This window comes from Bemisia tabaci, chromosome 2 (genome assembly GCF_918797505.1).
Source record: "Bemisia tabaci chromosome 2, PGI_BMITA_v3".
Classification (NCBI taxonomy): Eukaryota; Metazoa; Arthropoda; class Insecta; order Hemiptera; family Aleyrodidae; genus Bemisia; species Bemisia tabaci.
This window is the reverse complement of record NC_092794.1, coordinates 35,038,961-35,060,267: the sequence shown is the minus strand read 5'-3', so window position 1 is coordinate 35,060,267 and position 21,307 is coordinate 35,038,961. Positions and strand designations below refer to the sequence as shown.

The 21,307-nt window shown below is 39.2% G+C and overlaps 1 protein-coding gene across 1 annotated transcript in view; it reads right to left on the bottom strand.

Annotated features, from left to right (window-relative positions):
* Pez (protein tyrosine phosphatase non-receptor pez) overlaps window positions 1-21,307 on the bottom strand; it is a 272,376-nt gene that overhangs the window by 186,375 nt on the left and 64,694 nt on the right. The window contains exons 6-7 of the mRNA XM_019056984.2: window positions 3,701-3,856; window positions 3,430-3,518 (exon numbers count right to left, since the gene is read on the bottom strand). Coding sequence (XP_018912529.1) covers window positions 3,430-3,518; window positions 3,701-3,856 — 245 coding nt within the window. The remainder of the gene's footprint in view (window positions 1-3,429; window positions 3,519-3,700; window positions 3,857-21,307) is intronic.

Here is a 21,307-nt window from a genome sequence, read left to right as displayed (position 1 = left end):
TAGTTTTTAACCTGTAGATACATTCTGCATCCTGTAAAAAGATACCAAAATATTGGTAATGCTTTAGCGCTTTTCTATCACTCGCTACCTATTACTTCTGAAGATGGATCAAATTTGAAAGTGCACTTACGTCAACGGGGATAAAAATATTATCAAATATCAACATATAATCATTTAAGAACATTCAAACACTCTTGACGCTTTATAATTCATTGGTTCAACCATTTTGACATTTGCGCCACCTACATGGCATCCTACTAACAGAGACAACTTTGCAGAAATCAAAAGAATTCAAAGATGTATTCTTAGTTTCACTGGTAAAGTTAGTTAAAGTTAGTTCAACTAGTAGTCACTTAGTAAAACTAGAAAGCCTGTATCACTCTTTGATCACCTGTTCCCCCTTTATTCCTCTCTCAAAATATCTGAGCTGGTTTAAACACTTAGTTACAATTCCTTATTCTTATTTAAGCTCTTTCATGGTTTCATGAACTCCCCTTAACTTCTTAGTAAAGAGCGACGCCAAAAACGACCGTTTTTTGGCACAATTTGGGCCAGCGGGGAATTTTCTGAAACTGGGCCTAAACAATACCTTATGGTACCCTAAAACTCTGGTTAAAATTTTAGCTTGAGTATACGAACGGTTTTTGAGAAATGAGGGGGCAAAGTTGCCAAATCGCCATCATTCTGGACAGCAATTCTACAGCAAAAAGATGGGAAAAATGGACGAAAAAGTTACACTTTCGATGGGTTTCTGCTGTAAATGTTCTTATGGAGCCCCCAAGCATTGAACTGTGTTCAGTTTCAAAAATTTTGGTAGCACAGTGGTCCAAAATGGGGAGAAATCGTCGACAAATCAGGATTCTTTGTCGAATTTTTAAAAATGGAAATAAAATTGTCGGTCTGCTGCAGTTTTCATGGCTAACAATGTTCTTATCGGTCCTCAATGCAAGAAATTGTGTTCAGCTTCACAAATTTACATCGCACAGTGGTCAAAAATGAGGGAATTAGTGGACAAATTAACATCCTCTGTGAAACTTTTAATAATGAAGTGAAACTGTTGGTCCCCAGTAGAGTTTAGAGCCCGGAAAAATTCTTTAAATTATTTTTTGGACTGTTTAAATGTTTTTTTTTTAATTCTTTCTCTCCATTTTTCCTTCTTCTTTTTAAATTTTTGAAAGTTTGCATATTTTATTGAGATAATGCTACAAAGTCTATTCTATAAAAATGTTCTATACACAATACGGTCTGACATGCAGTAATAATTAAAAAAAATTAGATTCATGAATTTTTCTGGGATCTAAACTCTACAGGGGACCAACAGTTTCACTTCATTTGTAAAAAGTTTCACAGAGGATCTTAATTTGTCCACTAATTCCCCCATTTTTGACCACTGTGCGATGTAAATTTGTGAAGCTGAGCACAATTTCTTGCATTGAGGACCGATAAGAACATTGTTAGCCATGAAAACTGCAGCAGACCGACAATTTTATTTCCATTTTTAAAAATTTGACAAAGAATCCTGATTTGTCGACGATTTCTCCCCATTTTGGACCACTGTGCTACCAAAATTTTTGAAACTGAACACAGTTAAATGCTTGGGGGCTCAATAAGAACATTTACAGCAGAAACCCATCGAAAGTGTAACTTTTTCGTCCATTTTTCCCATCTTTTTGCTGTAGAATTGCTGTCCAGAAAGATGGCGATTTGGCAACTTTGCCCCCTCATTTCTCAAAAACCGTTCGTATACTCAAGCTAAAATTTTAACCAGAGTTTTAGGGTATCATAAGGTATTGTTTAGGCCCAGTTTCAGAAAATTCCCCGCTGGCCCAAATTGTGCCATTCTTGGCGTCGCTCTTTAATTTAGCTGCTCCAGCCAGGCTATTGTGAGCTAGGAGCATTACATTTAATACTAATTCTAATAGTTCTGATAAGTCACTGGTTGTCAGAATGAGTAAGGTCGTTAACTCTGTGCCAGTTGACTTCTTTGACACTAAAATCTGCTATTTTAAAACTGCCCCTAGGAGATTATTCTTTTCCAATTTTTCTGGTTAATCAATAAATTATTTTGCTATTGTTGAGTCACTTTTGGCTAAATTTTTGTTACTCCTTTACCTCATTATTATATTCTAGTTTTCATTTAAGTTTATATCGTCAAAACTTATCTTGACCTTGACGCTGTCTTGTTTTGGTCTTTGCTTTTGAAATATTGTCTAGCTAATGGGTCTTCAAGACCCGTTGATACTGTGAATACATAAAGAAATAGATAAATATACCAACATCTTTGGTACGATTTTGTAATACATTAATGAATAGATACTAAAATGGCTCTGAAATTAAATAAAAAAAAAGTCCCATGCTGAAGGTATACATTTAAAGAGTTGCATTTCACCCATGGATAATTTTCTATGTAAGTATTTTTTTTTTTTAATTCTGCGCGTACGCTGAAAATCATGATATTGAGTGCATTGATTGAGGAGAGCAAAACCTAAATTCTTTCTTAATCTCATTATTACTCTGCGAATCTCTTACCAATCAAATCCAGGATCTTAATGAACGTTATCCCATTCGTATTTATTGACGAGTATACTCGTCTTGGCGCGCTTTGGACATACCTGCATTGACAAGTTAACTCGTGCCTATAGCATCATCTTTGCAAGGCACTTTTTTCGTTTTTCTCAGCTTCCAATGGATATAGCTAATAGCAATGTTCTAAGTTTCATTCTGATGTATTCTGGTGTATTCTGTTACGAACCTGAATAAATCCTAGTGACTTATTTTTCATAAGGAGCAACAAAGTATTTTAATTAAAAAATATTGTATTTCTTTGGGCAGCAGGCTAATTGAATCACTAAATACAAAAAGGGCACACGTCCAGAAAACCAAATTGTTCAGGAGACACAAAAAACTGTTTATTTCGTGGTATATATTTTTTGGAAAGTCGTTATGATTAAAAATACCGATGCGGGGCGAAGCGGAGCACCGGTTTTTTTAAACATAACGACTTTCCAAAAAATATGTACCACGAAATAAACAGTTTTTTGTGTCTCCTGAACAATTTGGTTTTCTGGACATGTGCCCTTTTTGTATTTAGTGATTCAATTAATCATCGCATGCTAATGGGTTAACCGGCTACTATTTTGTAGGTAGAGTTTCAGATGGTTTTTTCCACTCCAGGGTTTGACTCACAAGGGTCTCAAGAATTTGCACCAACCTCAGATTTCTACGATCAGCACACTTACAAAAATACTTTGTGCATGCTTGGGGTGTGCTGGTTTTGATTTTTGATTGGCAAGTAGATTATGAATTTCGCTTTTACAGGGTCCTTACAAAATGTTCCACCACTTTTTCCGATACCTAAAGAGTAAAAAAGTTACTGTAATTTTTCCATTAATATCACCATTCAATAGTTAACTGAAAAGTAAATTCTACCTGTAAAATGAAGAGGTTTGTGTGTTTTCGTAACCAACTGCAATGCCTGTGAGAGTGATTCCAATTATGACTTCACTCCCATTTTCGTCCTATGAAAAAATGAAAAGGTTGCATTACAGTCAAAATTTAAAGTTTAAAAGAAATTTTCTATTAGAGTCTCTTAAGCACCAGTGCAAGAAAAAATCACGAGACTTACAAATATAGAGGGAAGAGGCAACCTAATATTAATAATTTGTGACACTTTGAAAAAATTATGATGGAAATCACATACCTTGGCTAAGAATGTTTCTTGGCCGTATCCATCCAGCTGTTGAGTTGCTAAGATGTAATACTCTTCTGCGGTGCCTTGAGCTAATCCTACTAGAGATGCATGATGACAGATAACTGCCTCAGTCATACTTTCCAACTGAATCGTATCTGTGAAGTGCTGGCAATTCAAGAGAAGTATTAATCATTATACAGGGTGCCTACTAAAACAGGCTGGCCAAAAATCAGTACTTACAGAGTACTTTTTGAGTATATTGTCAAGAAATTCAGTGCCTCTTTGACAGAATAATTAAGTACTTTTACAGTAACTACATTTGACGATATTCTAAAAATTTCGAAAATTTGAAATTTTAACTCAAATTGCAACGAAATGACAAATAATTTCATTGGCAGTTTGATGCGCAATCGCGATCTTGCAGACAAATACTACTCTCAGATTATGTAGGATTCAGGACATTTAAAGCTTGAGGCAAATGATCAGTCATTCACCTTGTAGTTTTAATCATTAATGGGTCATTCCGCGGCAACAATTCTAGGTTCGTAACCCGACCTCCCCTGATGTTGTTCAAAATATTGGTGCAAGGGATCTCTTAGTCTGTTGCCTGCGATCCAAAGATGTCATAAGACTCTGCACTTTTTGAATAGAATATGCCGCTATCAGGGGTCATTGGTGATGCCCGCAAGAGCAATTCTGGAAGGGAAAACACTCTAAGACACGCAACTGGAGCAAGACAGCGGCCGTTAAAGTGCGCCATATTGGTTTTTTCAAAGCACTGTCCCTCAGTTCCTATTAATCCGATTTTGATCAACTTGTCTTCCAATGAAAGGTATTTTCCCAGGAGAATAAGTTAACTTCGAATCATTTTTTCAGTTAGACTTACACCATTTTTAGTGTTTTTTCGAGGGAAATACACTATTGCGCTCCCTCTCATAATAGGACTTACACCTGGGACCATGTGAAGAGCACCAATCTCGAGTTGTAGATCACAAATATACATGCTACTCATTTGCTGTTACAAATATATATAGGAGAGAGAAAGAAGACTAAGAAATGGTCCGAAAATGTACGTAACAAGATGGTGAAATGGTGCTGGGTCCACACCATTTCGCAAGAAAAACGAAACCACAAATTACAATTGGGGTTAAAAATATCTTGAGCTCTGATGAGTACCAGTACAAAACTGAGGGGAAAGATTGTTCACCTCGAACAGTTTGCATAGGAATATTCAGTTGAGGTCACGCCGAGAGGCCTATAACGTTTTGGGTCTGTTTAGACCTCATTAGTAGAACATACTCGCCAGTGAACCCAACTTAACGTCCCGCAAATCGAGGACGACATTGAAACGCCGTCATAAATATGAGGTCGATTTCTCCAGACCCCCCCCCCCCCCCACCTTCCCAATATTAAAATTCAAGATCATCAAAGTTTTGTATTAGTTTTGTACCCAAATGTACCGCAAAGAAAAAGTTTTGTCCTCATCATGTAAAGTACGTGAACTTAAAACGCAGAAGGGGGGCTGGAGAAATTAAGCCCCCCCCCCCACTTCAAAAATTCTCCTCTTTCTTATCCACAAAGTTTTGTACTAATTTGTACCAAAATGTACTGTTCGAAATAAGTTTTGTACCCTCAGGGTGGGGGAGCTAGGGGGGGGGGTCAAAAGTGGGGGGGCTGGAGAAATATTTTCGAAAAAATGGACTTACGTACTCGAAAACCCTCAGAATGTATACTAAGATATTTGTACCGTCGAAAAAATCTGTGTGATCTGGGAATAAAAGTGTAGATCGGAATCACCCCGAGTTCTCTCCCCTAGCTCTCCCATTTGAATTGCGCGCCCCCTTTGGAAACGAGAGAAGCGTCAGAACAGCAGACTCATTACATGGTGTTTGGACCAATTTCCGTCAAGGACAATCCACGGTACCTGGGGGAGAACTCCATTTTCGTGGTGCAGTGAGGGTAAGTCTGTTTTTTTTCTTTCTCGCTGTGTTTTTGTTTTTTTACAGGAAGTTGATGGAGAAGAGTGTTTTTGATTCAGCGAAGTACCTTTGAGTCTAATTTTTTTTGCGATTTTGGAACGACTTTTAGTGAGTTGAACGGCATTTTTCAGGGCCGTGTCAATTTTTTTTCTTCTAGGAAAATTTAGTGTCTTTAAATTCTAATAAATGGAAGCTATTTCATAATTTGTTTTTTGGCGTCTTACATTTTCAGGGTTATTTTTTTTCTCTCTTTCAAAAGTCTTGAGGTATCTTCGGCAAGGATCGAGTTTCGCGTATTTTTTCTGAGTGTTAGACCGACAGGTTTACTCGTACATTTGAAATCGCTGACAAGTAAGAGAGGAAAAAAAAACCAAATTAAGGTAATTGTTGTTTACTAGAAGTTTAGTGACCGAGTGAAATCAAATTCGAGCTGATATTCATTTTCTCAGAAGAAAAGAGTTCTTTATTTTGTGTTTTTTTTTGTCATAGCAAAGCTGGTTAAGTCATTTGATATGTTCAGATATTTTTTTGTAAGAAGAGCCTAACAGTAAATTAGGTTTCAGTAATTACGTGTGTCAGCTTGATGATGCTTTAGTTTTTTTTCGTATTGAGGGCCTTCATGTATTATATTTTGCAAAAAAAACGGGAAAGTCCCGTTTCTTGAGTAGTAGCGAACCTTCCTGCTTCAACAAATTGGCGAGTTCCTCCACAACCCATACCTGACGGGACAAACCAAGCTGTCCTTGCCTTTGCAGCGAGATTACAAGCCTTGGGTGGGATGGAAACTGAAAATATGTCAATTTAGGGTTACGTTAATGGTCATACTTCCTTTTGAGCTGTTTTTTTTATTTTCTCATTGAATTGGTTCCGTGTCTGAATTTATCCCAATTGTCGTTGATGTCTGCTTTCGTTGGGACGATAGCTTTATTGAGGGTAAAGGAGATAAAACTAGATGACTAATGAAACCATGGTTTGGAAATTATACCATTAAGGCCGGCTCTTGGAAAAAGCGCTTAAGCTGGGGGAATTGAGGGATTTGGCAAAAACCGAAGTTCCCCAGTTTTTCCGAAACGGAAGGGAACCATCTAAGGTTGAACTCAGACAGTTGGTTGATCAATTAGAGGAGCAAGACATATTGTCATGGGTTTTGATCCAATTTGGTGCTGAGATTAGCCCGGGAGCAAAAGTCGTCCAAGTGGAAGAGCGAGGTGTAAATGAGGAGAGTGCGGAAAGTGAGACAGGGGAGTCAAGTAGGAGAAAATTCTCTAGTGAAAAGGAGGTGGGTCAAAATCTGGAAGTGGATGAAAATAGATTTGGGTTTATAAGAAACTGGAACTATTTGAATAGGTGCTCTTTAGAAAGAGTTTTTCAAGAGAGATATAATTTGGTGTACACTTTTAGATCGATCGGCGAGGCGAGAAAGGCATTACATAAAAAAGTGTTGGAACGAGTAGCGTTAACAGAAAAAGAGACGGTTCGTGAAGATTTAGATCAAACCAGGGCTACGGATTTTGAGGAATTTGTGGGAGATAAAACTCTTGGGGGGGTGAACGGTGAAGCTAGGGGTCAAGGATCGGAGGACCTCGAGAAAACGCCGTTAATTGGTTTGAAAAACCCATTTTCTAAGTTCAGAGACAGGACTTGGTCATTGGATTTTAGCAGAGTGTTGGAAAATCAGGATTTTTATGACTTCACACCGGAACTGCAGGAAAATTGCAGCTTGAGAAGTAAACCTAGAAGAGAGACTGGTGACCCGTTTGGGTGGGGGTTTGGCATTAATCAAAGGAAACAGCTGAGTAAAGCGAACATGTCTTTACATGGAGGTCTAGGAGCCTCTTTGGCAGTGCCAAGCAGTTGGGCAGAAAAGAAAAAGATGTTGGGAAACTCTAGGTTTTGGGGTGATGATAGAAAACAAATTGACAACTTTTGTTTCGAGTTGGAACAGGCCTTTAAAAGAGATCCTTCATACTCCAAGGCAGACAAGAAGTGAAAGTTTATCAGGAGACTGGATGGCGATGCCCAGAATTTTTTCATGGACAACGAGGACAGATTTGAAGACTCATCGATTGAAGAATTGATGGAGCAGTTTAAAAAGAGATTCAGGTCAAAGGATGAGACAGCGTTGGAGGAGTTTATGACGAGGAAACAGACATTTTCAGAATCGGACGTTCAATTTTGTGAGGAGCAAATCAAGTTGGGGAGAGCAGCAAAATCGTATATGAACGAGAGGACTATGATTGCGATCATCAAGGATTGTTACCGGAATTGAGAGCGGAGGTGAAAGTCACGAATGCAGTGTCTTTTGAGGAGTTGTTAGAAAACGCACACCGAGGAGAATTGGCGGCAAGGTTGAAAAATCCCACAGGAATGAGCTTTAACGTTATGGCAAACGGACATGGACATGGCGAGCCGGGATTGATTCAGGCAAATGACCAGAAGATTAATGGATACAGAAATGTTGGTAATTCCTAAGGTAATTCTAACCAATCGAGGGTCGGACTAATTCAACAACAGAACTTTGGTGAGAAGTTAGTGGGAAGGATTGAAGTTTTAGAGGACAAAGTTAAAGTTCTTGATCAAGGTCTGACCAGGTTGGTAGACAAGCAGACAGAATTGTCTAGACAGCTGAAAGAGTCTAGTTTATTGCTGAATGGCAAAATAGACTCGATGTCTCCTACGTTGGAAGTGTTGCTGCAAGGTCAACGAGATTTACTTAAAGGTGGAAGGCAGGCGTCCTCTAGAAATAAACCTGGAGCAGGGGGCGCTGGGAAAAATCAGTATCAAGTCTCGTAACCTTACCAATTCAAGCCGAGGCGCCCTCCCGTATGTTTTGAATGTAGTATTGAAGAGCATTACCGAAGTACGTGCCCTAATCGACAAACACAGGCTAATGGACAACAAGGTGCATACTGGAATAATGCAGGAAATTCTGGTAATTCTAACAGACAAGTGAATAATTGGAGTGGTAACCCGCAGCAGAGTATTAACTGGAGAAACAACGTTGTCGGAATGATTGAGGTTAATGGCATTTTAGGTTCCTCAAAGGTGGCAGTAGGACGGGTAAACCAGGAAGAGACTACTGCAGATTCGTTGAGCAGAAGTGAGGCTCAGTCACCCGTGGGGATTGTTGAGTTGGTGGCAGAGAAGGACGGGAAGAAGACAGAAGTTGGAAAAATGGTGGTTTCGGTTGTATCTGACAACATTGGAAAAGGTTTGAAGGGCGATTTGCAGGAGACGTTAGGCAAGGAATTTTTCAAGGTCGATTTTATAGTTCATGAGAAACTGGATTTCTCGGCGTTAATGGACGAGGTGGAGAAATGTGAAATGAATGGAAAATTAGGGAAAGTAGTGGTGCTTTTAGGCGGCTCCCAGGATGTTCATCATGATTTTGAAAAGTTGTACTCGAGGTTGGATGTTAGTGAACTAAATTGTTGGAAAATAAGAAATTGGTAATAATTCTTGGTGTCCCATCGCAAGAAAGGCTAGGGAGGGAAACAAACGCCCGGATTGCAGCCATTAATGGAATCTTGAAAGGACGAGTGGCGGCATTTAAAAATGTGGTTTTTCATGAGTTGGTATCGTTTAACGAAGAGCGAGATTGGAATATTAAGGATAATTGTATTTCAGCGTCGCTGGAAGGAGGAGTCTAGTAAATTTTGTTAGTAACCGGATTCATGATGTTGGCGTTATCTGTAAGGGTTCCACTCCTATGAAGGGGTGCCTGGTAATTAAAGTTAAAGTCAATGGCAAAATAACGGATATCACGGATATTGTGGAGCTTCCCATGTGGTTTGTTCAAGAAACCTGGCGGACAGGGGATTCATTAGACAAGAAGGCACTTGTAATTTGAGCCAAGCGGATGGATCACCGTTAAAAATCTTGGGAACGGCCTGGGTCGGAATAGTCTGAAAAAGGCTATGTTGGTAGAGTTTTGGCACAAGTAGCTGAGCATTTGGCTGGCGGTATTTTATTGAGCAAATTATAAGTTTTAGTATATAATAAATTTAAGTCTACAATTTATAAGTTTGGATTATCGAAGTTCTTATCCGATGAGGAGATCGACAGGATATGCAATGGAGAGAGAAGAAATAGCGGAGGAGTCTGGAAGAAAGCGAGACAGCGGGAATAGCGGGAATAAGCGGGACATACGTCGAATCAGATTTCAATTCAATGTGCGCTTTGGTGAATGCGTTTGAAAACCAGGACAAGGCCGAGGAGAGCCAACCGAAGTATGCTGAGTGATGCATTTTTGAGGAACTGGAGGCGGAGTGTCAGCTGATATTGCAGGACGAAGAGTGTGACTCAGACGAAACGGAGGTGGCTGTGGAAGTGTGGAACTAGGGACAGCGTTGTCAGCTGAGCGAAAAAATCAGGTTAAACGGGTCATTAAAAGATTTTCAGGTTTGTTCTTGACTGATCAGGAAAATTTTGTTGTTGGGGCTGCAAAGGTGCCTGAAGTGGAGTGTGTTCTTAAGGATCATGAGCCTGTACATGTCAAGGTTCGAAGGTTGCCGCCGGCGCACAGGGAGTTCGTATTACAGGAAACGAAAAGAATGCACGCTTGGGGCGTGATTAGGCCGTCGTCCTCGGAATATTTTTCGCCGATCGTGACCGCGGAAAATAAGGAAAAATTAAGACTCTGCAATGATTACAGTTTGATAAATTAGAAGATGGTTATGACGCATTACCCACTTCCACGGATTGCGGATATTATTGATACCGTAAAGGACTATAGGTGGTGTGGACGCATTGATTTAGTGAAAGCTTTTTGGCAAATTCCTGATGCCGAATCGTGTAAGAATATAATAGCTTTTGCCACCCATTCCGAGTTATGGGAATATAATTCAATGCCTTTAGGGGTAAAAGTTAACCCAGGTGAGTTTCAGAAGAGGATTAATGATGTACTTCGTGAGTACTTGTTCAGAAGGGCCATTCCTTATTTGGATGATGTTATTCTATTTGGAACCACATTTGAGGAGTTCTTACAGTCAATGGAGCTGATTTTGAAACGTCTACAGGAAGTAGGATTTGTGTTGAGCCCAGAGAAGTGCATTTTTGCAGTATAAGAAATGTGTATGTTTGGGTTCACAGTTGGCGACGGGCAATTGAAAAATGATCCGATTCCGAACACAGTGAGGAAATGCAGGAGTGTCATCGGAGCAGTGTCACTCATGCGGTCATTTATTCCGGACTTGGCAACGTTGTTACGCCCGTTGGTTGATGCGGTCAAGGAAGGATTGAGAAGTTCCTTCAAATGGACATGGGAATGCCAGGACTCCTTTCAAAAAATTAAGGAGATTCTAATCACTGAACCGGTGCTGCAGACGTTTGATGAAGACAAGAGGATGCATGTTGTGAGTGACAGAGGTAAAATTGGGATCGCCTGCGTGTTGCTACAAAAAGGTAAGGATGGTTACTTGAAACCGGTGGCGTGTACATCTAAGTTGCTGACCTTTCCTCAGAGGTTTTGGGGTTCGTCGGACCAGGAATTGCTCGCTTTGTCACATTCATTGCACACCTTCTATTCTTACATTTGGTTGAAGCCGGTAGTAGTTAACTCAGATAATATTGCTTTGAAATTTTTTTCAAAGGTAAGAAATGCAAGTCTACGACTCAACAAGTTGGCGGTGTCGATTAATGGCTTCAATATTGAGATAAGATTCCTCAGAAGACGTTATACCTAATCAGTTGTGTGACTTTTGGAGTAAAAATATTAAATATGACGAAGAACTGGGTATTCTGAAGGAGGTGCCTGAGGATGAGGTTGAGGTTGAAACGGTTAACGCAGTATTGGATAATTCTGGTATCATTGAGGCGCAGCGAGCGGACAAATTTTGCAAAGAAATCATTAAAGGTATTGAGGGTACTCAGGAACTTAAGAAATTTGAAAGGTTGTCTCGCCAATTTGAACAGGTTAGTGAGGTTTTATTTAAAAACGCGTTTTCACCAGAAGGAGCGTACCGGTTGGTTGTCTTGCCGGAGTCATTGAGGGTGGAAGTCTTTGAGGAGTATCATGATTCGGCTATTTTTGGTGGTCACTGCGGCAAGAGGCGCATGGCGGCCAAACTGAGTGAAAAATATTATTTTCCAAATTTGCAAAATCTTTGTTCGGAGTATGTACGGTCGTGCGAAAAGTGTCAAATGAATAAAATAAGGAGCGGTTTGAAAGTCGGAGCAATGGAATCGATTAAAGTAGTGAGTTACCCTATGAAGGTTATTAATTTAGATACGTCGGGTCCTTATAACAGAAGTGTCAAAAATAATTATCATATCGTCTCTTTGAAATATTATTGTCCTCGTTATATGTACCTATGCAGTTCCTGTGCCGGCAATTGATGCGAGAACAGTGGCGGACGCCATCTTTGAATTTATCTGTAGGTTTGGGTCTCCGGTGGAAATTTGGTCAGACCAGGGTTCAGCTTTTAAGAGTAATTAAATGGCGGAATTGACAGATCGTCTGAAAAGCAAGACCAATTTCAGCATTCCGAACGATCACCAGCGGAATAGGTTAGTAGAGCGCTCTTTCAGGACTTTGGTTGAGATGATTAGGTGATATACGGAAGGCCTAAATCCGCGGAATTGGTGCCAGTTGGTAGCGCCGTTGTGCTTGGCTCACAACTCGACTCCGGGAATGTCAACGCAGATGTCACCCTATGAAATTTTGTTTGGGGTAAAAAGTACCATGTCTGTAGATATTGGGCTGATTCAGTTGGAGGAGGACCCACTCGAAGTTTTGGATCACATCAGGAGATTGGAAGTGGCGAGGACATTGGCGATGGCAAACTTGGAGGCAACTCAGGTTGTTCAAAAAAAAGGTTTTGATAGGCGCCACCAGAATTTGAACCTGGCAGTTGGGGATGAAGTGCTCATCTTCGATGCGGTTAGGAGGGTTGGGGTGTGCGAGAAGCTTAGGCCTAAGTGGTCAAAGAGAGGACACGTAGTAAGGAAAATCAACAAGTCTCAGTATGTAGTGCAAGTAGGTGAAAAGTTGATACGGTACAAGGTAGACTTCCTGCGAAAATTCGTTGAGAGGCAAGAGGATCGGAAGAAGATTGAGTAAGTGACAGGAGTTCTTTTTGAAAGACTACTGGCCGTTACTTTCGCTAAATATGAGTAAAGTCATGCCGAGAGTATGACGCTTCTGTTTATTATTTTTTGTTATTATTATATTATTGTTATTGTTGTTAATTATTGTAGTCTGATTATTTTGATTATTATATTTTAAAATTTATTTATTTATTTAATTTATTTTTTTATTTTAGTACGCTATAAAGTTTTCCTTAGAAGAATTTCATATATGTTGAAAATTTTCTGTTTTTTTTTTTTTTACATTAATTGCATTTGCTTGGCATTTACCTATGTAAGGAGAGGCCGAATTACTGCGATGGTTGGAACCTAAAGGGTGATTTCTTTTAGGTCCTCTTTTCTTCCATTAAGAAGTCAGGGGTTCGTTGTTTTTTTCTCTTCGTTTGTAAAGTTTCTGTTAATCGTACGATACCAGCAGTTATTGGTTTCTATCACAGTAATGAGAGAGAGAGGGGGGGGGAAAGGGGTAAAGTAATGTTTGTTTCTAGATGAGGCTGGGAGCACTGTTGGTGGCGATGGCCGTGATCGGTATGATTGGAGGGGGACTGGCAGAAAATATCATGATTACGCCGTTGTCCAATTGGGTCCTTTTTAGGGAGCTGGGCCCAGTAGTCTATTCGTCGGATGTTTTTGAAGTATAAGTAAATTTTAATGTATTAATATTGCACGAACAAGATGAGTGTTTAGAGGTAGATTTTGCGAATGTGGAAAAAGTGCTGAGAAGAATTTATAACAGTACCAAGGGAGCGTCGGACACGTTAAATGCAACGTTGTCAATGTTGAAATCCGAATTGGAGAGTTATGAGTGGGAAATGGATGCATTGTTGGGCCTAGTTTCTAAGAAAAGTTACGCGTGCCTGGTTTAATGGCTTTGGAGCTGCAATTTATAAGGTAACAGGCCTGCTGGATGATTCTAGCGGTATGACGCTAGATAAAGAGGTAAATATTCTCCAGGAGAACGGAGTGCATATAGAAGCAGATGTGGAGAACAACAGAGTGGAGGTAAGGAATATTTAGGCAACTCTGGAAAACGGGACGAGATCGACTGAAGTTTTAGCAAAGACTATGGCCAATCATGACGATTGGTTTATGGAGTACTCGAAGATTCAAAAAGTAGAGGAGGAACTTCAATTGCTCTCCGCCTGGGTTACCGGGGTGATCATGGAAAGAAGGAAGCTAAGAGTTGGTCTGTCATGTGCTTTGAGAGGAGAGTTTTCGCCAGAGTTGGTCAGCCCAGAGCAATTTATGGCGGTTTTGTCCACGATTAGGGGCGGTGTGGGGGGAATACTGGCTTTAATGGCTCCAGTAGGTAAATGAAGAATTTTTAAGAACTTATTATGAGATGTGTGATATATCGGTTATGAGAGAGGGGGGAGGGTTGAAAGTGGTCATTGATGTGCCCCTAAAGGGTGACGAGGGGGACTTTTTGGTAGTAAAAATTGAGTCGATCCCAGTTTTTTCAGCAGATTTGGATGAATTTGTTAAGTTAAGGCTGGGGGAGGTGATGTTAGTTTCACGGGATTTCAAGTTTTTCGCCGTATCATCAGGTGATTGGTTGAAATCTTGCCGAAAGGGGGAGAGAGTCACGGTTTGTCCGGCGAATTTGCCATTGATTTTGGCGGTGACCAGAGCTTGTGAATATTTTCTTTACGTATCTTTACCAGCGAAAGATTGCGGGAAGGAGGTTGTCCTGAACTTTGAGGGTTTGTTCTTAAAAGCAAATGGGGATTGGCTATTTTCGGTAAAAACATGACCAAGGTAAATATAAATTGTAAAACAGAAAGGGGTTTTAAGTTCATTTTAGCAGCTGGTCTCATGTCAGGAGTGATAGAGTGCGAGTTGACATCGGAAAATTTAAGACTTTTGGGGGGGGAGGGAGGCGAATTAAGTCGGAGCTAGGTTTCCAGTGGTCAAACTCATCGGTCCCCATTGTGGGCAATCAATCGCTGTTAACTGAGAGCGAAGTAAGTAGAATCAACGCGAGCAAAGCAGAGTTGGTCGAGGTAGTGAATAATTTGAAGGCGACGGAGAGGGACGTGCGTTTAGAGGCCGTCTTACAACAAGTGCCCGAGGCGCGAAGCCGGAGACATTCGTCTCTGGGTGATAATCATTTACATGGAGTATCGGCTGGTATGATTTTCTTGGTGGCAGCATTTATGGTGCTGTCATGGAAGTTTCGAGGTATGACGTCAGGCCGTCGAGAAGTGAGAAAGGTAACGGCCGGAGAGGCCTTGTTGGTAAACAGAGCCGTGGAGTAAGCCCGACTATGAGGTTTTTATTTGCTGAGTGAAGTGAAGTTCTCATGAATTGCAGATTTTTTCTGCGTCTGGACGAAATCGCCGCGTTGGCGGGCAGAGCCGAAACAGACCCGGGGGATTTTGAACCTGGTTTTGTGAGCTAGTCTTTATTTTTTTTCCTAAAAAGAGAACACCCGTTGATTAGTGGATGTAATTGGATTGTAAATTGTATTTTAAATTGTATTTAGAGTAAGAGTAGAAGTGGAGTAAGTCCGACTGTGGGGTCCGTTTGGCTGAGTCAGCTCAGGTTTTCAAGGACAGATGTACGGACTTTTCCCCGTGGCTGGACGAAATCGCCGTATTAGTGGGCAGAGCCGAAACGGACACGGGGATGAGCCTTGTAGGATTATAAACTAGTTTCAACTTACTTGAACTACCGCGAAAGGGAACCCTTACTGGCGTTGTACTGTGTTTTGGTTGTTATGCATTTTATTATTTGTACTTTTTTTTCTTTTGTGTGTTATGTATCCTGCTATTTGTAATTTAAGTAATAGTTCTTTTGTTACATCGTTTCCGAAGTCCTGCTCAGAGGGAGTTTCCTAATGCCGTCCTGGAAAACACATCCCTGACGGATAGACGCACTCAGAGTCCACGCATCCTCAAAGGTTCACACCAAAGTTGCAGGTTCACACTGATCGGCATCCAGTGGATGGTTGGCAGTGTACATCCCTCAGCATTCCTGGAACGTCAGAGACATATAGATCGATCGGCGCGCGGCGGGGCAGGCCCACTTCTACCAGTTGATCATCGGGGACATCTCCAGAACATTCTGGACATCCCTGGGACATCATGGGGCATCAGCCGAATCGACGGAGTCTGGCAGAATTCTCACATGGGACGGCACACGGTGGATCGAGTCAATGGAAGAGGTCGGCCATCGCGCATCACGCGTCTTATTTTCGCTGATTACAGAGATTTCCCGCCCTTAGAATAGAGCAAATTTCCGCAACCTGCTGTATTTTTCGTCGTAGATTCTATTTCTGAGCATATTTTAGCCGAATAACGAGTTTTAATATGATTTTAACACACTTTTTCATGACTATTGAGAATGAGATCCTTGATAGCGTATTTTTCACGTTACTTTCGGCGAATGGGACCGCACAGTGGAAAAAACAGCCGATCTAGCGCCGAAAAAGTCGGAAAATCGGCATCAATGAAAATGGCCAAAATTGGTATGTACGTGTTCCTGAGGATCTACTGATCAAGAATCAGTCTTGTTTTACTTCATAAGGTTGACCTTATCAGCGATTATCATCAGAAACGCACCGGATAGCGCGGTGCCGATGGAAGGCCGCCTCTGAATGCTTACATTCAATGGCCTCCTGTGTTTATTAAGAAGCGTCATGTAGTTACTTTTAATTTTTTTTGGCAATGGCTGACCTTTCTAAAAGTATGGAAACAATTTTTTTCCCTTAAAACTACTTTTTTAACTTACAGCAATTTTTTAAAGTTAGCCTCCAAAATAGTGCCAAATTCAAACTTCTATGGGCTGTATCTTTCGAGATCCACTCGGATCCACCGAGATATTTATATCCAGTTACTCGTCATACTCTCAAGAATACGATAATCCTTAGTTTGGGTGCGCATCCTTGCGCCATTAGGAGATATTTGATAAAAAGGAAGTGAAAATGTGCTCAGAATGAATGTGTACCATTGGGTTTGGCGTCAGATTACAGAGTCGCATGGGGAGAAGTCTCAGGAAACTCGTGTTTAAGAGCAACTGTTTCAGCACGTCACTCACACTGTAGCCATAGCCTAGTTGGAAAAGTCTCTCGCTGCTGATGCGAGGGTACTTGGTTCTAATCCTGTCTGAGGATATAAATTTTTAAATAGTTCCGTGCAACTAAAAATGTTTTACTTCACAATTGCCGCCCTTTAAAACTGTTTTCATTTGACATTAAGTCTTGAGAAGAAAAACATTATATGCATTGAGCGAAAGGAATTAATTTCCAAAATTTCCAAGTAATGACAATACTTCACATTACCTTCATGAAAATAAAGCGTATTGGTAAAACAATAATACGGATTTCTACTATTAAATTTTCTGTTTGACAACACTCAATGATAAATTAAATGTTTGGAACTTAACTGTTATCCTAACAGAAATTAGAAAAAAATTAGGACACGTTATTATCTATTGATTTGTAAACGCTGTTCCATTGTAAACGTTTTATTAGGAAATTTAAAATTTCAAGCGTGTTTTTCCTCCTTATTTGCTCTTAATATTGAGTATATGCCAATTAATATGTCAATCTCGTCCATTAACATCTTTGGTAATACCTTGCGGATTCCATTCATTCTAATCCATAACTTTACCTTGAAACACCCACACATAATCACACAAACTTTTCCAAAATAAAGTGAAAAATCAGAGACTTACATAGTAAAATGAAGAAAGTAACCGACAATAGCATAAACGACAAGAAATATTTTTATTAACTCCCAAGTAGCATGGATTGCAATTTCATTGCAATGGATTGTGAGTTGATTGCAATTTTTGCTTGTTGCCTATACGTTCATTTGAAGGCGCTTAAAAAGTTGCAATTTTATTGCAATAAGTTTGCAAGAAATGTAGATTATGCTTGTTTTTCAAGGCACTATAAAGACTGCAATTTCGGTGCAATCATGTTGTAACAAATTCACGCCATGTGCCTGGCATCCAATTCTCTAGTTGTTTTAAAGTTTTTTCGACTTAAATGTCTCACCTACCTAACCCATATAGCGCAACATATTTTGAAAATATTGTCACCTTTATCAAAATATTTTCATGGCAATATTGTAAGTAAAATATTTTCAAAATATTTTTAAAACATTTTAAAGGAATATTTTGAAAATGTTTACAAAAAATATTTTCAAAATAATTCAAAAATATTGCCTGTAAACATGCATGTTAAAAATATTCCTTAAGAAAGTTTTGAAAATATTTTAAAAATATTTTTTGAAAATATTTTTAAGTTCTCAAGTTAGTATGTGGTGTAATTTACACCGGTGTAAATTTAGTGTGAGTACCTATTACGTGATATCGAAAAAAAAAATCAGACAAAAAAAATATGAAAAAAATAAATAACACGAAAAAAAATAAATAATAGGCAAAAGAAAGAAGCCTGAGAAAAACGGCGTTAATCAAATCTATGATGAATGTTGAGCCACGCACTGACGCAATGCATGCGATAACAGCCTTAACAGGCGTGATTGCAACTAAGCTCATCATCAGCTCCCTGTAGCTCAGTGGAAGAGGGCTCCGCTATGACATTCGCGGGTCGGGTTCAAGCCCACTCAAGGGCGTCCGGTATTTTATGCTGCTAAACGTCGTAGGACATTAGGTAAGCATGGGTTCGAATTATTATAATTTCCCCGGAAAATTTAGGGGTTGAAATTTAAAGGTCGTCAATATTGAAATTTCTTTGCAAAAAAAAAATTGCAACTTTTTTACAATGAGGGGGTCAGATGTTGTAAAATAATTGCAATTTTCTTGCAAGAAAGTTGAAATCATCTGGAAATTTTATTTCATTTAAATTGCAATTTTTTCGTTGCAAAATGCTACTTGGGCTCTGCTGGCCGATCAAAGACCACAAACCGAAACACAGTTTCAAGGGAAGTAAATTACAGCTGATCTCTTGACTAAATTTGGCTCAATAACTCTTGAATTTACAAAAAATTGGCGCATAATGTTGTCATTAGTGTATGGCTCGATATATGAGACCGGTAAAGTGTGAAAAACCAATGGGAAAGTGAACGATCCGAGCGTCAAGACTTTTTCGGCGCTAGATCGGCTGTTTTCCCACTGTGGACCGTAGGCGTCCTACATAAAGAAGAATTTTGCAGAACTTGACTCAAAGACATTACTTGAGGAGTAAGAGAGGGCGGTTTCACAGGCCCCTCACCATGAAGGTTCCCATATTTCTTTCAATTTCTACTTACATTGTTTTTCGTTCATGTTAATTGGTTTCTCGCAGTTTGCATACTGACACATATACAGAACATTCTGATGATGTTAATTTTTCTTCTCTTTTCCTCCAGCCGGTCAATAGACGTTTTCATTTTTATGAACCCCCTACTCTTTCAGTTATTCAACAAATATGCATATTTCAAAAAATAGATCAATATATTAAAGAAATAAAAAAGAGAGATGTAGTACTGCAGCTTCTTTTTATCGAGTCATCCTAGCAAATTATTATAGACAAGCCGGCCCTGGTCTCGCTTTGCGAGACCCTGAGTATCGCCAGCTAACCTTTAACTTAGAAACTGATAATCTCCGCAACCTCCATTGATTTGGGTTTTTGGAGTGTAAGTTCGTTATGCGGAAAAATGACAAAATATCTAGATTGATGAACTATCATTGCAAAATGGTGATTGCATAATGATAGTTAAACAAAGTGATTGGCAAGGCATGATGTAAGGTTCAATTTTACAATAAGAAATATGAAAGTAAATCAATAGCATTCAGATCAGGCATCAGTTCATCCGTTATTTCTTTCCAGCCTGGATTGCAAGTACAGGTTCCGGACGACACTCTAAACGAACGTATGCAAAGCCATCTTAAGTGAATTCGTGAAGGTACCTTGGACTAATTACATGAGTCAAGGATAATAGTCGCCTGTCCCAAATCATTGGGATCGACATGTTGGTTCGGGCCGTGGTGTTGATTTTATACTGGTTTAAGTCTTTTATTGTGGTTATGTTGGTCATTTTTAGTTATCTTTTTTTTTCTTGATTAAATTGCAGATAAGATTGCAATTGCAATTGGACTATAAGAACCTTTTCTTAATTTTACAAATTAGGCAAATTACCCACACTTCTTGTTCATGATAATAATAGATGTCGGCATCTTTATACTTGCGCATTGCTCATTGTGTAATTTTAAAAAATCATTGATTTTTCGCAAAATAGCGCAGTCTGGCATTTGTTACAAACCATGGCAATTAGACAAAAGTTAAACTACAGATGATATATTATTCAGAATCATACGTTTTTTTTCAACAAAATTGCCAATTTTCATCGTTAAGTAGCCGAAAATTAATGTTTCAAAAATGAAAAATGATATTTATGACAGAGGTATTAATCAAATATTGTCCACAAGTATTTGCATAAAATATGAGCATTCGCTGTATGGCTTTTGGGATGGGCCGATCAAAAAAAAAAATTGACTCTTTCTCATCATTTTGAATTCTATGTTTTCCATTCAATAAATTATTTAAAATAATTTTTTTTTCTTTCCCTTTACAATTTTGACGCATGGTTTTCTCAGTTTCGCCCTCCCCTTACCATTTTTGCACCTGTAACCTTTTTTCTAGGTGGATGAATTCAAATAAGGGTCAAATTCCAGGTTCAATTTCCTCCCAAAATTTTTTTGTGAATTTTTGGGCAAACCAAACTTTATTTTGACTCTCATTAGGTGTAGACTTAGGAAATATAGCTCGTCGAGCTTAATAGTTATGCTTAAACCCGAATTTCCACCGTCACTTGTATCACTTCCCAAAATTTGCTCTAATTTTGCCTGATTTCCCAAACTTTCATCTCAGAGGTGACATATAATACTTTTAATTGAAAATTGAACGCAATTGTCATAAAAGCATCGTCGAGCCCTAAATTAAAGCATAATTGAAAACATGTAACCCTTCATATCTTACAGAACCAAAAAAATTCATCTGTCATGAAAGATATCTGGAGCTTACTCTGCTTATCTTTTAGACAGTTCCGTCTGTTTATCAAAATGCCTACTGTTTTCCTTTAACACGAGAAGAAGCTCTTGTTTCTTGGAATATTGCAATACAAAAATTGATCAAAAACATCGAATTTTAAAACTTCAAGTGGGCGTGTACCCGCTGAAGTGGAGGTAAAGCCAGGAAAAGTTTGAGGAATTTCATTAACATATCAATTACACTGGTCAACGTTTTTTTTTTTTTTTTTTTTTTTTTTTTTGATTTTCCGAATATTTGCCAACGGTTTCGGAGTAGATTTTTGGCGCTGATTCCGAGGATCACCTCCATTTACCTGTATCAGTGCGGCTTATCCCGGGAAAATTCGGAATTTTTCCGGAGAAATCGGAATTTTCCTTAAAAATCTAGCTTTTCCAACAGAGTCAATCTTCCGGGAGAATCTGTGCATGATGGAAAAAACCTAGGAATTTTTCGATTTCGTAGCCTAAGATACATAAGAAACCATGTATTGCACCCCTATTAAAATTTCCTTTCTTTTCCTAATGCGAAGGTTTTCCGGTCCAGTTTCATTAAAATCAATTAATTAGTTACTGA